Here is a 17,103-nt window from a genome sequence, read left to right on the forward strand (position 1 = left end):
TGATCACCACATGATTGATACTTTTCTCAAATTGATAAAATCTTTCTCTCAGGAGGGCTCAATCTCTCTCTCTCTCTGTCGCTTGTGCCTACACACACACACACACACACACACACACACACACACACACACACACACACACACACACACAGTGACATTGGTCACATCTGTAAACTCAAAAAACAAGCTGGGTCTTCTGGAACCAAAATTATGTACGTGATTATTTGTGTCTACAGCGCGGAAGTAAGATCCGACCACAAGGGATCTAAGGAGACACATTCAGGACGAATTTTACTGCCAGGTGTGAACAGACAAAATGAACTGTGTCTCCTTGTGATCAGATCTTTTAGGGCAGATGTTAGTACCAGGTCGGAACAGGGCCTTATTTAAATCTATTAGGAGATTGTCATTGCAGCAGTCCAAAAATGTAACTTTGACGAATAGGTAAAGTGAACTGAAAGAAATGAAAGAAATCTGAACTGTGATAAATAAACAAACAAACTAAATCAAGCTCATGTAAACTGGTTTTCTTATGTAAACTGAAGTGTAAATATCTGGTAAACTTCTCCAATCGGTTGGCTGACAGGAATATAAGGTACAGGCCACAGATCTTCTATCCATGATCTTATCTCAGGGGGAAGAGGTCCCTGATTCCCCTGATCCCCAATCCTCTAACTCACTACAACATTAACGACCAAATTGACCATGTTTAAATCCCCGTCAGCTGTTGCTCACGATGGTGAAGTCGTACATCTTTAAAATGACATTAGCTCAATACACCAAGGAGTAATTCTATAAACGTAACTTGCTCCAGTCAGCTTCATCATCTGAGAACCACTTTGTTTCCAGTCAGAACCCAAGGCCCCACTATCCACCACTCCATTAAAGTCATGCTGCACAATCGTCTCTCATCCTGTTGTGATACATTATGAATAAATGAAAGACACTGACAGAGAATGGTAACACAAACGCCTGCTCTTAGATTTGACTCTGTCCACACACACACACACACACACACACACACACACACACACACACACAGACACACACACACACACACGAAAAAGACTAATACAATGCTCAGCAATAAACACATAAACACAAAACCATAAACTGATTTGAAATAATAGCTTTATCACCTATAGTCAGCTCTCGCTGCCATAAAGAGGATGAACCACGACTTATGAGAAAAGGTCATAAAACCAGCGTGGATTTTAATTGACATCCTTGACTAGCACTAAAACATGGCCATTATCCAGGGTAAAACTGACTGCAGGTCAGGCTGGCAGTGAGCTTTTAATGATTGCCATATAGCTGCAGGATGGGGATTATTCTTTATGTTTAATCACGGCAGACAAGACAAGTGTTTCTGGGATGGCGTCTCTCACCGGGACACTTACACACATTCAGCCTTTGAAGCAGTAAAGCTAAAGGATGGTGGAGGGAGCTCACGGCCACACAGGTGTTTTTAAATGGTAATATCCAACAATATCACAGATAGCTCACATGTATAGTCATGCAGAGATCTGAAAACGGCCCATTATGAGTAACTATTATATTATATTTTATTCAAATTCATACAGTAATGAGGGTTGCGTCAAACTTTGAAAGCACTACAAGTACTGGTATTTAACAAGAGAATATTAACTGTTCAGTTCCAGGCAGGATAAAAATTGGAAAGAGCAAGGCAGACGAAAAGTAGAGCTTATTACCAGGGACGTAAATGGCATTTGGTCGAATCAGTAAACCAATTAAATAGGGCTGACTAGGTTAAAATGCCTGTGGTTATTAACTTTCCCAGTAATTTCTTCTGGCATAAACAAACTCTACCGACAACAGTGGGCAGACTGGAAACTGGAGGATGCTTGTGCGATTTCCCTGAACACGACTATTTTTCTTTGAGAACAAGCCCGACTCAAAGACCTTTGGCTCCATGACGATCCTTGATGACATCATGTGCCCATTACAGTGCACGGACAAGACCATGTGCAGCCATTACTCTATTGCAAGGGGCTAAGAGCCTTTTTACTGGCATGCTGATGGCATTAGAAAATGTGTGGTGGCCCTCATAGAGTTTTATTAGGTCCCACAATGAGCTCAAACAGTACCGGCTCAAATGACCTGACAAAGGACATGTCCCATTTTGCCAGAGGGGTCCTGAAGTCGAGTCTAGGCATCAAGCGTAGCCTGTAGCCCCAAGCCTTTCACTGGTATATTCTGGTTTAATTCCAACCTACCTGCATGGAATGAGGTGGTAGAAATCAGGAAATAAGCTAAGTTCACTGTCTGACCCCAGGTTACACTCTACTGACATGCATGGAATCAGAAACTGTAATGTAAGAAAAGGTTGTGGCTGTCAAACAACATGAATACGGCGGTAGAAATATTTCCTTATGGAATCTAAAAGCATAAACATGGCTTTATTTCAAATTATGATATATCCCACACTTCTCGAGCAGCATGGCAGCTAAGCTGTCAAATGCACCCCCACAACCGATATACATCCGCATGCAATGTTATCACCGTGTTGAATTTACAATGGACCGCCGTTATACCAGACAAATTAAGTGTTCCAGATTTATTGTGAGAGGCTTACTTTTTTCCGGGACAAATTTTGTCGGAAACGTTCAATAGAATTCACAAAATTTTCACACAAAAAGCAGAAAAAAATCATGCATGTAGTGTGCACTATTTCAGTACCTCCACACGAGTCAATCTCAAATGTTGGAAGGAGGCTTAAGACAGATGGAATGTGTCACTGGCTGGTCTTGTGGATTTGGGATGTATTCACCCATTCAGCTCCCTGTAATTACAAAGGCTCTTGCTGAGATCCGATTTGCCGCCGGGAGCTTGTTCAAGGCACAGGGATTGGAACGACAAAGGCGTAGTCTGACAAAGGAATATGGATACTGCTCTTAAAACAGAGAGAACTAATTCTTTTCTGTGCTGAGTGCACAGGCTTGCTGGCTCAGATGTGGGCAAGGTAAATTTAATTATGTGCCCTGTACACACTGGCTGGCTTTAGATTAGAATGGAGCAATGTCTTGTTACAGTTGTACCCCAGCGACCAGTTACAAACGAATGTTCAGGACACAGATTGGTCATTTATGCAGGAGCCACTGGTCAGTCTGAAAGTTTTGGCCCCAAGTCTACTCTCTATACCGTATAGTGGCCTCCTCCAGTTAAAATGTTTCTGTCAGTCCTGTGTTAAGGGAATGACAGTCATGATTTAACACCATAACTGCCAATAGCAGATATTTTGTGCTGTTCAAAATTGTTGTTTCTAAAGCGTAGTTAACAAAATTTTGAACGGCCCAGAAAACATGCAGGGAGTAACAACAGAGATCTGAGGGTTGGCAAGCTGCTTGATGTTTGGTGGTCCCTGATTGGTCCTTAGACGGCATGCCGCTTAGGGTGCAGGCAAAGAAATGAAGCGTGAGGATGAAATTGACTTCATGGAGTGGAGACTTGTGCACGTTTATTTTTGGAGCAGCTCATATGGTGGTAACATGGTGCGGTTTTGGGGATTTGCAAGTGTATTGAACAAAAGTGTCTTCAGTTATCAGATTATAACCTTCATTTCAACTGTGTTTAATGACACTATTTTTTAGCATGTATCTCAGCTCTTTGGGATGGCCTGAACATAATTGTGGCAAAATTAGATAAAAGTAGAATTTGCTACACATATTACAGCGTTATAATGCAGCTGTCTCAAGTGAGGCATCACTGAATGAGGGCTTTATTCCATCTGCCTAAAATCTGTAGTGGTGTATAGCATTGAAGATAACATCTAATTTTACATTGTATTTTCTAGCCCTAGGGGGAACTGACACTAACTGTCTATCTTTAATAATGATTCAGGCTAATGTTAACTTGATACAACAACAAATCCTTTCTTTTTGTATTCAAGTTATTTTCCTACTTTACTTTTTTCTTGGTCGACCACAACTACTTTGCCTTAAGCCGTTTTCAGACATTGGGTCAATGGGTCTGGACATTTTCTGGACTTTGCCTTTCACATATGAAAAATGCAGCATGCGATTGTCCACATCTGATGTGTTCACAAAAACAGGAAAATGCCCAGGGCGTTCAGGTGAGAGTATATTGAATATTGAATAGTTGAGTATTGTTGTCTTTTTAAGTTGACATCCTCTTCAGTGTTCCCTATGTGTATAGAACCTCTTTTCCATCCAAAGATATTTGTATTCTTTTAAAAAAATATGTACTTTTGCGGACATTTTCCTGCTTTAGACGCACGTGGGCTCACTCTGAAATTGTTGGGACATTTCACTCGGGGGCAAGCACGAAAAGATTTAGAAAATGTTCGTATTCTGTTAATGTCTAAAAGCATGTCCTCTGCTTTGTAGTTGCATTTAGTTCTTCTTTGGGCCAGTTTGTGCTCTCAAGTCAGACTCACAGTGAGAGGGGAAACCCCAAACACTCCCTTTTGGCTCTACCAGCTTTCACTTAATAGTAAACAATGACCTTCCTGGGCTCACTTCACTTGCTTTCAAACGTCGATTAGCATCCCTGCCTGACACGCTGAGGCCTCTTTCATGTGTATGTTTGTGTTTACATTTGCCGTGACGGAAGAGTGTGATGGAAGCACGGTGAGCCCGATAAGGAGGCATGAGAGTCATCTGCTTGCCGACACGGTTCATAGTGCAAACTCACGCTCTGCAGTCACCTGCCTCTCAATCACATTCCTCACCTGATCTATTTCTGGAGCGCCTGTGTGAGAGTGACGACTAGCAGCAATGAATGACGGGATGCTGTGTTAGTGGAGAGCACCCGTGATTAGCTCATGAAATTAGGTTATCTATCATGTGAAAATCAAGTTTCTAACAGAGAAAACCTCATAGTCAAGTAACAGTCACACTACAGTGTGTGTTATTCAATCAAAATGGATTTCTCAGTAGATGAATTTGGAGAAAAGTATACATCCCCAGTTTGCTAACGGCATGTTCTCTGTTTGCTTTCTCCCAATTAGTTGCTGTGACATTTTCAAAACAAATAACCAAATTCATTATAAATTGTAGAGGAAAACTTGCCATGCTTGTCTATTTGGTTAATCTCTCTTTAGCGCAGTAGTCTTTTACCCTGTCAGACATCAGCAGCCTTCAGGAGAGTTGAGGGGGGGATTATTTTGCAGATGCTGATTACGAGGAATTGGATGCCCTCTGGTGCTGATCAACGAACGAGGCTTCAGCAGCCCCATCGGCTTTGTCAGCGTTGGGCTTACGATCTGTTTTGCTCCTCTGGATTTGAAAACCACCGGTTTATCGACTAATGTTGGCAAATAACTGCTGTTGATATTGGCTGCTGGACATTTTTACCAGAGAATGTGGCTAAGCTAACGTTACTGATTGTCCACCCACTACATGGCAGTGTATGTTCCTATTGATTGATGTAGATTTCCCAAAGTCATTTAAAAGAATGAATGCTGTATTTGAAGATATCCTCCAAATTGTCATAGGCTATAACCCATAAAGTAACACTTTGTATTAGGGCAGCGATATTGACCATTAACTAGTTGCTTGTTTTGCATAGTATGAGCATATAGACACTTTATCTTTCATTTTAAAGGACGTATTCATGATGTATGGGTCATTGACGTGATGCCTATATTGACGTGACTGCCTGACCCTATTCTACATCCAATGGGCCATTACTATTAAAGGTTTTCCCTCAATAACCTCCCAATTACTGCTTATTGATATTAAGTATGTAAGCTGTTGTTTAGGAATCACAATGCTCACTATTCGTCTTATAAATTAGTAGTACCACAGGAATACTACTTGTCCCTTAATAAATATGGTCTATTCTTATGAAACAAAACCCAAATAAAAAGTATTTATAATGTACCTTAAAATAAAGAGTTATAATTTATTTGTTAAACATTTGTGCTATTTTATTTTATCTGTACTCAAATCTCCTGCATTTCCACTTCCCATTTTGTTTGCAGGGGCAGGCCTGCCCTAAATAGCATGCTTCCCTCCTTACCTTTCATCTTCACAGAAACATTCCTTGGGCAACTGGTTGCATGTCTACAAGCCTTCCAAATTGAAGGACATTGATGAAATACATAGGCTACTGTACATGCAACCTTAATCAGTTTGATCCACTTGATGTAGAGTTGAAGGTGAGGTGGGTCTATATTTCCCTCTCTCTCTCTCTCTCTCTCTCTCTCTCTCTCTCTCTCTCTCTCTCTCTCTCTCTCTCTCTCTCTCTCTCGATCTGCTTTCAGGCTGTTTGCTTTCTTAAATGAACGTAATGGTACAAACGGAGGATAAATTGCCTTCTTGTGCTCCATCTCATCACATCCATCCCAGAGGGCCCTCTCCGAAGCGGGAGGGTATAAAAAAATGAAAACAGACCAGGAAAATAATTCACTTGCTTTGCCTGGGAGATACACATTGCTATCTGTGTAGAACCCCAGCGATAAGGCTGATGTGCATTTGGTGCATTAGGCTGCCTGCACTATCGCCACAGCACAGAACGGGATGCGAGTAGAGGTCAGAAGTCAGTGCACGAATGAGTGTATTGGACTTACACCCTCATTTTGTAACCCATCTACAGGGTTTACATGGGGGCTTTACAAAGCTGTATGGGGACTGAAACACAATCTACGCAGGTTTACCAGGCGCAGGAGATGTCCTGCAGACACCGGTAACAGCAGCTGACCTGAAGACTCACCCCAGCTCATTTATTACACCGACAGCTCTCTCAACAGGGGTGAACATGAACTCTTCCCATTACCTCAGTGTCCCTTTTTTATTCTCAATTAGAGCCGAGGAAGGCTCTGCTCCAGACATTGACTGTGACACTAATTTCACACCCACACAAGGATACTCAGAGGGAGTAATGGAAAACGCTGGTGGATGTCAAAGACAAACAAAAGGCAGCACCAAGACATGCTGCCATGGCTCCGGGAATAAAATGGGATGTCAGCATCTAAATCTTGTTTAGCTTCGTATCCCACAAGCGGTAAAGGAACTGGATTCACCAGACAAAACACCCTGGAATAACAGAGATCCTGATAAGTAAGTAAAATGTAATTAGTTACCACTAATGTATGTGTCTCATTAAAGCAAGCAGTTCCTTGATGATAGACGTATCAGTTTTATTCCCTTGGGAACTACGTAAAAATGTTATTAGGGACTTACGATATGTTATTAAAGTCTTAACGCAGATGCGGGGGTCATAAAGGACTCATTTGTTTACCAATGAATTATTGAGAGATAGCATTTAATCAAAGCTACAGATGTTGCAGTCAGAAAATGTTGCTAATCTCACTTTGATTGCATTCAAATGAAAATAGAGACAATAAAAATCACAGAGACTGATTGTTGATTGCAGAGTTAATTACACATGCCAAACAAGAGACAGCAAACAATAAAAAAGTGATTACTTCAGATTGGCTCTGTGATCATCTGATTGAGGTGGAATTGTTGTTCATAAGAACTTGCTCTCCATCTGCATTACTTTAATGGAGTCATCCAGTGGTCCATTCAGACAATACAGCTCAGAACTAAACCAAATAATTATGCAACTGTTTTGTTTTCTAAAAAAACATGATGAGGATAACAAGAAACAAGACAAAATGAATTGTTCTTTGTGATGATGAACCAGACAACTGTGTGAGAGCGAGCAGAGGGGTGTGTGTGGGTTGTTAACTGCAGCGGACAGCTGTAAAAGACTCTTCATCTGAGGTGTGAAGTATGTGTCTCTACATATTCCCATCTTCCAGCCTCAAGCCCGTTTACACAGCTTGTTCTCAAAGGAAATGTAGCAACTTCATTCCACCTCATCATTCTGTACAAAAACTACAAACATAATAAAATGAAATAAAAATACAAACAATGAATTGAATAGTGGGCAGAGGAGCATTGTTCTTTGATGTTGGCAGAAGAGACAGTCGCAGAATCAGACTTGACATTTTTCCTCCAGGGCAGTTCAAGAGCCGGTTTGTAGCCAGTGATAATCTCGAAACAGTTCCCTTTGTTTTGACAGCCAAAGAGCCGTCTCTCTTACAGATAAAACTGGTTGGACTCTGGCACCAACAATTAAAAGCTTAGAAGGATGGACTGCTGGGGGCGGGATTATCATGACCAACAAGACTAATAACACTGACCAAAACATAATTATGATAGTTGTTTAAAAAACAGGGCTCTTGTGCGTAGTCGTATATTTTTAATTAGGACCCGTCGTGTTTGGATGCCAATGTACATCTGCAAAGCCAGCAAGACTTGAAAAGAGACACTGTAAGATGATGTATAGAGTGACATGTACAGTGACGTAATGATTTGGCTTTATGGTGGCTCGAGCCCCTGAAAAAACAAACTAAAAAGGTTTGCAAGTTTAACGTATCTGAACCAGCCCAAGCAGCAGCTGGCGCTAGATGACAGAGACGCTGCTGTATGACATGTCACACCTCAGATTCTGGAATGTCTAAAATCACACAGTGGGGGGCAATATGCTGGCTTGTTTGGTTCAGAGTAAAGAAGTAAAAGCAGCAAAAATGTGGTCCCTCTAAAAGGCAATATAGTGGTATCTCTCTATATAAGGGGCCTCAGAGTGGTGAGATGACAACAGCCAGGGTAAAAATCCACACAAACTGTCTGACCTTCCATTACCACTGGAAATAACCTTATATTCAAATTTCAAGACAATGCAAACTGGATGTTTTGACTGAGTTTTGGTGCAGCTGGAGCAAGGGGGGGAATACCCCAGTGGGTGTTTCTTTGGGTGTTGGGTTCTTTTTCTCTCCCTGCTCTCTGTCTGTCAGGCTCTCTGGAGCTGCTGAATTGCACAGGACTTCAAGGACTTTGCACTGCTGAGCTCCATGAGCTCCATATCTTTTCCCCGCTTCCACCCCTGCTTCCCCCACAACGCTTCCTCTCTGTGTCTCTCTGACTCTTTCTCATGCCCATGCTCTAAGGAGCTTTAGAGACTCGGCTGGGTAATGGGAGCAGCAGTCAATCAAATTGCTGTTTCAAAGGTGATGCTTTGTTTCATGCTTGCTTCCCACAAATCCCATCGAGCCTGGCACCTGTCAGGTTGTCGTGGTGAAACCCAGCATCCAACGCCAGTCACCCAAACCCCACGGTCTCTGGGCAGATGGAGGGTTCGACTTGTCAGGTGCCTGTCAAGAAAGGAGGTCATTCCATTTTGCTAGGCCTACCTTTTTTTAATAAGGTGAAACCAGCAAAATAAAAAAAAAACTGAAAAAGAAAACACTGAGCTAAGTTGTTTACGTCTAGCGCACTTTCAAGTAAACTCTGTAACAGGCAGCGCTACAGACAGAGCACAATTCATGCTACAGGTTTTAGTCTGTTTACTTTTGCTTCATAAAAGGTTTAACAAAACTGAACATGAATAAATCCTAGGTTTCCATTGGTGCCCTTCTGTTTTACTGGGTCTGACGGCACTGTCAAAACACAGCTGGTGCTGCCAGCTCTAATAACGTGGAGGTTGTTAATAAATTGTCAAATAAAGTTCTCGTTCTACCGTGATCACAGTAAAACCTGATATGGAAAATGGACAGGATCTCTGGCCGCCCAGAGTAACCAGGGGTCCTCGTATCTCCGATGGTTTATAAGCTCAGGTCTGACTCATTCCAGCTTTACAGTCCCAGTGACCTTCCCATTAGGGCTCCATTATCAAAGATCTATTACAGGAAGGGGAATATATTTTGCCAGCTGCAGCCTCTTCATATAAACTGTAGTGGACAAACAAAAGCACGGCTTTGAAACCCTATGCAAGTCATGGGTAGGTGCCTTTATAATGGCATAAAATGAATGCACATGTGCATAAACACATGAGGCATAAAAATAGTCCAAGATGCAAAACTATAATGTACAGTTACTGGCAAATGCAGGCATTTGGACCCCACCTCCTCTGAAAAGAAACACCTCCCCACATCAACTGAGGGGCCCCAAAGTATCTCTAATTACGTGACTGGATCAACAGAACCTTCTGCTGTTTGACTTAAATGTTGTGTTTTAATGACGGCACCAAGGACATATAATAAACAAACCAATGGGATTCCAGACTTGTGGGTGCACAAGCATTGTCTGATGTCTTTCCAGCTATGCTAATGTTTGACTAGATGGCTTTTAGATGAAAGACTGATTAGTTCAAGCGTCGTCCTCCTCCAACACACTCCCTGTCTCTGTTCAGCGTTTGGTGTTTTTCCCAGCAAAGACTGAAAAATAAAGGAAGGCTGTCAGCTAATTTCAACTCAATTTACTTCCATTTACTTGGTCCCTGGAACCAATTTTACATGATAAGATTTGTGAAGTTGCGCCATGCTTCTAGAAGTCATATGATAATCAGGAGATGGCTTCCACCATGGCAATACCCCCATATAACATTATTTACTATGCTGTAGTGGAGACTAGCCAGCAACAGAGAGCTGGGTATTTTCTATAGGTGTGTTTTTTTAATAATATACAGAATACTAACAAATAACTTAATACAATGGTTCCACTCACGTAATATCTTCTTAAAGTCCTTTTGGAACTATTCTATCTGTTGGCCATTGTGTATCAAGACACATATTGATACATTACAGATAATAGAGTATTGACAATCAGATCATAGTCTGACGACTGTCTGTCATATTTGGTTTCGCATGTTAAGTACTATCAGGTCTGTTAGAGGGTAATAGATGCTGTCAGATCTCTAACTCTACTAGAAAATAGCTTAAACATCCCTTGATGGGACCATTAAACTGACCCTTTGATCAGAGAGTGATCCTCTGGGGAAAGTTTTCAGAAGCAGTGTCCAGGTCAGAGGTAAATGCTTCTCTTTCATAGTGAAGACTGACTGACAGCCAGGAATGAGCAGCCTTCCCCGAACAATCCTCGTCTATTTCCTTTTCCTGAACCTTTAACCGGGACGTTCGTGCTATCTGTACGCTCAGGAATATTAGGTTCAGGAGAGGCAGCAGCACAAAAAAGTCATGGGTCTCTACATGGAAATCAAAAGTTCTGCCACCAATTTGCTGTCTTGTTAAATAAACCAGTCAGAAATGTTTGAAAATTCTATTGTGTTGGCGCTTTATAGTAAGAAAGTTCCATTACGTTTAATTTATAAATGCAAATTATTGTTTGTATTTGTTATGATAGACAAGTGATGGGAGTCTTGAATCTGAATGTTTTTCAAGCTCTTTTTTTGCTAATCGTAAATAGAAAGCCTCTGAGCTAAATAAGAACCAGTGCATATTATTATACCTCAAAGGCAGCAAGACAAATATTACAGGCATACAGCCGGGCTGGTATACAAGAGATATGCAAAGCAGCGAGAGGTGCAAAACAAAAATGCAATGTTGAACATGCAGTGCATATTTCAAATCAAATAACCCTCGCAACAGCTAATCCTGTCTCTGAAAGTAAAACTCACTGCGCACTGCGCTATCAATACTAAAGGCTCAGACTCCAAACTAAATTTAAGCTTGTATGTATAATTAAAATGCAACACTAAGCTTTTTATACTGAAATAAAACCAGTGAAGGTGAGAACTCACTATTACCAAGGAACTGCAAAAACAAGAGGGCGAAGAATAAAAAATAATTACAATTTTTTTTTTTCATGTTATGTTATTTGTGTTTTGATACCATTGGTTTTCAGAGACAGCCTCATGAATAGTATAATGAACCTCCAAAAGTCCCAAAATATATGTTAGAGGTAAAACAAAAAACAACAGAAATATGAAACTGCTTTCAAATGGTCAAAGGGAATTTGAATAAACCCAGCAACCAAAACCATCTGATGTTATATTTTAGAAAGTTATACCTAAAGAAACAAAGCATCTGTTTAAAATCAGAACTTTGCATAACTCTTGCTTTTCCCTTCATTTCTCCGAGACAGCCTCGAGCAGCCTGCTATTAATATTCACTGTTAGGGTAAGGCTTTTATATAGTATCCCCGCACAGTGCTTATTGACATTCCCAGTGAGAATCAATAACACTCTGTCTATCACTGACCAACATCTTAGGGTTTTTTTGATCTAAATATACAGGCTGAGTGTATCAGCTTGACTTATTTTTTCAACTAGCTGCCAGAAGTCTCACCAACTCCTGCTTTGGACGTGGGATAGTTTACAGATAGTTTATAGAGTTGCTATGATACAACCAGGCCATCCTGAGGAAACACGTGAAGGTATAATCTTTGACATATGGATCAGTGACCTTCACTAAGCCCCAGCTGTATTGGCACATGGATTTAGCCAACATTCAGAGAAGCCAGATAACCTTGTCATTACTGTCATGGGCGAGCTACAGGATGGGGATTTTACATTTGTAAATCCTTCTAAAAACAGACACGCGCTCTCATGGAGCCGCTCTGTCTTCATCGCAGAGTAACTCATAAACTCCACCCCACTGGAGCCTAGCAGTAAAAGGTCATGAGCCCCCTAGTGACAGCTGTCAATCACAGGAGATAGGTATTAAGCGAAACATTAAAAATAAACACCCTGAAAGGTTCTGGTAACTATGGGGATTGTGGTCTCCTGGCATCTCACCACTAAATATGACCTATATAAATTACATGCAAAAACAACATGGATTTGTGAAACCAAGATGTGCAGCGTGTTATTGATAATGATTTAAGAAAGATGAATTGTTAGAGATGGATAAAAAGCATATTAAAGTTGACGTATGAAGAGACTGTAGGTATAGTAATATTAAATAATACTCTCTAATACTGTTCGAGTTTCTTGTACCTAGATAAGTACAGAAAACACAAGGAGCCTTGTTTGCTGAAGACAAGTCGTGACAATTCGAGTCTTTTCACACCTGAAAATCTGGACCATGGTGTGAAATAAGGTTTGTGTCTTTGATATTTTAGTTCGGAGTGAACTATAAATGAATATTTTGTGGAGTTTTGTTAGACTTGTTGCAAAGTTGCAGAAGTTTTATGAAGTGAATTGTAAGTTGTAATGCTGTAGTCTGAATTTGAGAATTTAACAGTTGGCAAAGCATGTAATAGGCTAAGTGACTCCTACTCACACCACAAGAAACCCTGTTTGCTGAAGCTAAAAAATAGTGAATAAATAAAAACATACAAGATGACTTCTCATGCTCTGTGTGGTGTTGTTGTCACATCAAATATGTTCGTGTCGACATGGAGGTTATGAGCGATGCAACCCCGCAGCGACAAGGAAGCTGAACTCAGAGATGCAATGTGACTCTCTGAAAAAGAGGTCTGTTATAGGCTGGGGAGGATCACCTGTGATCCAAGGATAATGAAAAAATACGCTGCCTGATATTAAATTCTAACAGATGGAGAATTACTGAGAGGCTTGGGGTGTTGTTTTACCTTGTCTGTGGATTCTGCCCGCTTGTCTTGTGGGAGAAGGCAGTGATAACATGGTGTAAAGTTCATTGTTTTGAATTTGACATGTAAAAGTAAACAAATACTGTAATGTCACACTACGGCTTCTATAATATAGATGTGGTGTAAAGGAACATGAATGCTGCAAAGCACAAGCATCAGGGACCTTTGTTGTATGGATGAATGGAGAACATAGTCAATATTCTTCAACAACGCCTGTATATTAACTATTTGTTGGCTGCTCCTCACCTGTCTGGAGCTGCAGGGCGTCCATTGCGAGGTTTGTTGACTGTGGCATAGAGAGCTTCCAGGGGTGGGCCGTTGTTCTGAGGGATCAAGGGAAGTTGTGGGCCCTGGGGACTTTGAGGGAGATGGTAGGGGTGACTGTAAGGGTCCATGCTGCTGCTATCTACCGACGAGTCTAATGATCCGATGCCAGCGTAGGTAGGATCTTCATCTGAGCTGAAGGTGCGACTGACGACATCTTGGATCTCGGCATATTCCCTCTCTTTGGCCTGCTTCTCCCGAAATTCCCGCGTCTTGGCCTGTATTCTGTGATAAGCACAAGGAAGAGAAAAAGTGTGATAAAGGTTTTCTTCAATGGTGAATCATCTGGCAAAGGAAAATACACAGACACCAAATCAATTTCCTCACTGGAACGAGCGAGGGATTTTAAACTCAAAACCTCTAACAAGGATATTATCCTTTTGCTTTTCGATGCCTTTGTCTTTGCCAACTTAAATTAGTGCAAAGTATATAAAATAGGCCAGAATTAATCTGTTCTTCAACACATCTATGATTTTCAGGCAGTGAGTTGTTTAGTGTGATGCTCACAAAGTGTATCTACAACTATTGTTCCAGCTCTGTGGATGGAAAAAAATTCATATATTTCTTTTATAAGACTGGAAACATTTTCATAACGTTTTCACAGGTAACAGACAAATATGATAACTTACAAACTGCATGCATTAGATTGTGGCGAATAAATGTATCTATTAGGAGAAACAAAGAGATATTTAATGGTATTTGAGGTATTAACTTGTAAGTGAATAAGATACACAGCCAAAAGAGATAGGGCAAAAAAACCAAAAGGTCGTAGCATAATATTCCATTCAAGACTCAGAGAGGCTCAAAGCAGCTATAAGTTTAATCTTAGATTTAGATCAGTCCAGACTTGAGAGAGGCTCACTTAAACTTCTAAAGTAGCTTTCATGTCTGGTAATAGGTAATAAGGATAGAGAAAATGAACTGCCCCTGTAGTTACAGACACCATTTATCCTGCTTTTCCATCTATATGGAAAGAGTTTGTTGGTTCCTTTTCGCACACCTCATTTTGAGCCCTTGGAACATTTTGAACATGTATAAGTTAGTTCAGAACCAAAAACATTGGTTCCCAGCTGGAACCACGAAGTAGAATGTTTGTGAACAGTGATGACATCAATGTGCGCGTCATATTCTACAGTTTGAAAAGCGCTTCATTGTGCTTTGTGCAATGCCCTAAGTTGATGACACGTCCTTGATTACAATGGTTCCACTCAAAACTGTTGGAAATGTGAGCTTGTTCACTCGATAGCACCAGGGTTCCAAGAATCCTGAATGTAGCTGGTCCAAGAACCAGATCTAATTAGGTGCAACAGAGCATGCAATATTATTCAAATATGCAGCTTTCCATGAGCCATTAGAGGGCTGAGATATGTGCACTGATCTTATTCCACAGGTCCTCGAACAAGAGGAGGTGGGAGGGAGACAGTTAGCTCTCCTCATCCTCCATCCCACGCCTTCCTCTCCCCAGGACCACTTCCACACAACAGAGCCTTTCACAGGACCTTTCTTGTCTCAGAGAACGGTTCCATGTGAATGCCCATCTGTCCGCAGCTAACAAGACTCAGTCATGGTCTTGCATGTGCTGGCATTGTAGGAGACGGGAGGTGGACATTGGGGAGTGGGGAGAAGGGCTGAGGACAGGCGGAGAGGGGGGAGTTGACCTCCTACTGCGGTGACCCTGGCAGCAGCCATCAGACTGCTCACTGGTTCCAGATGTTGTAGTACCGCTGTAGGGTAACACACATCCACACACATCCATACAAGCACGCCACCTCCCACTATTCCTAGACTTCCCGATTACCTCAGGTCATAGCTGACCTCTGACCCCCTGCTGCTCTTCACAGATGACTGACAGGCTTGGAACAGAACTAGAATCCCCCCTAGCCTCATTTTCTCCCCCATGTCTGTGTATTTTAATAACAGTAATCACATTTCAAACAATCACCATTTTTCAGTGCCGGATTAACCCGATTCCCACATCTTACCCATAGACCGCCTTGTTTATTTTTAGCCGTCCAAAATCCCATTTTCTCAGCATTATCTCCACAATGAGATTCTGATGGAGGCCTGATGCAATGTTACATTATATGCAGTCATCCATAAAGCCTCTTAGCCTTTTTCCTGTATTTCTGCATTGTTTCAGACCAGGTACAGTATGGAAATGATCAAATCACATCACAGCTGTGCACACCCGGTGTGGTCTTACTTTAGCTTGTGCGGTCAAGAAAGAGAACACAGGCCACACAAGGAGGAAAAATCTAATTCCCAGAAGCCCTTTCACCTGCCATCTGGCTAAAGTGATGTCAGATCTCTGCCAGAAAGGACCAGACAATGATGTTACCACAGGTTCACAGAAGTCCACTGGGATCTCAAGACCCTCTGGCGTTTTATGGACTAATCTAATTCATAAGAACGCCGATATTGACATTTGGGATGAGATAATGGCCTCGGCTAGACTGGCGACATGAGGCTAAAAGAGAGAGAGACTTCTCTTTCAGGGCTCAAGAGTCCGACATGGATAAAGCTAATAGGTGCATTTCAATAAAAGGGTATTAACAAGCAAATGCCACAGATGTGACTCATGCTTTTGTCATTAGTATTGTTACAGTCAGAGCCATCCTGTGTTGTAACTAATTTGCTTTTATACATGCATCAACTTTCAAAATAAGCTTGCATTTCCTCGCAATGACACCCATCACATTTTCAGGGGAGAGGTCATGGCCCTTTTGTAAAACAAACCTTTCTGTCCGTGTGTTTGTGGAGAAAACATATCCACAATCCTAACCTGTCAATCTGCTGTGAGGCCTATGTTCTGGCTGTCAGACAGAAATGCTGTATCATACAGTGTTAAATTCCAGCCTCGGCCAGGTAGCAGCGGGTCTCTGTGGCAAACTGCCATTGGAACGCTACATTCAAGAGCACGTTTTATGCTGCAAGTGTCATGATGTGTCAAGAATGAAACAATAAATCAAAATGTGTCTTTACATTTAACAAAGAAAACCAGCATTTTCTGTTGGTAAACGGTGAATCCAACTGACTTTGGTGATCCGGTTACTTTTCATCCAGATGTCCCATTATGGAAAGGGGAGCTATAAACTACCATAAGATCCACGATAAGGACCGTAAACAAATGTTTGTCTCAGGTACTTGTTTTTGTCAACCGATTTATTTGGTTTTCCTTTTTGATAATTATCCAAAACCATGATCTTTTCACAACCTTTACCATCTGTTTTAAAAGCTGAAACCTAAAAACACCTGTGATAAAACACTCCCACTGTGTCCAACAATCCCCCCCTCCCCCCTCCGACTTTTCTGTGCTGTAATATGCTTATTAGCTCAAAACTTTCACACCAGCTAACTGCTTTCTTCTTGGGCAACCTGCAACTGCTGCTCCATGTCCAACTCCTCTCCTTCCCCCACTTTCTCCTGAGAGACCACCCCC

At 41.4% G+C, this 17,103-nt stretch overlaps 1 protein-coding gene across 2 annotated transcripts in view; it reads right to left on the bottom strand.

Annotated features, from left to right (window-relative positions):
• Positions 1 to 17,103, bottom strand: part of LOC118098540 (partitioning defective 3 homolog) — a 345,845-nt gene that overhangs the window by 67,300 nt on the left and 261,442 nt on the right. For both annotated transcript variants that reach the window (XM_035142467.2, XM_035142463.2), the window contains one exon: positions 13,587 to 13,889. In XM_035142467.2, coding sequence (XP_034998358.1) covers positions 13,587 to 13,889 — 303 coding nt within the window. The remainder of the gene's footprint in view (positions 1 to 13,586; positions 13,890 to 17,103) is intronic.

This window comes from Hippoglossus stenolepis, chromosome 19 (assembly GCF_022539355.2).
Source record: "Hippoglossus stenolepis isolate QCI-W04-F060 chromosome 19, HSTE1.2, whole genome shotgun sequence".
Classification (NCBI taxonomy): domain Eukaryota; kingdom Metazoa; phylum Chordata; class Actinopteri; order Pleuronectiformes; family Pleuronectidae; genus Hippoglossus; species Hippoglossus stenolepis.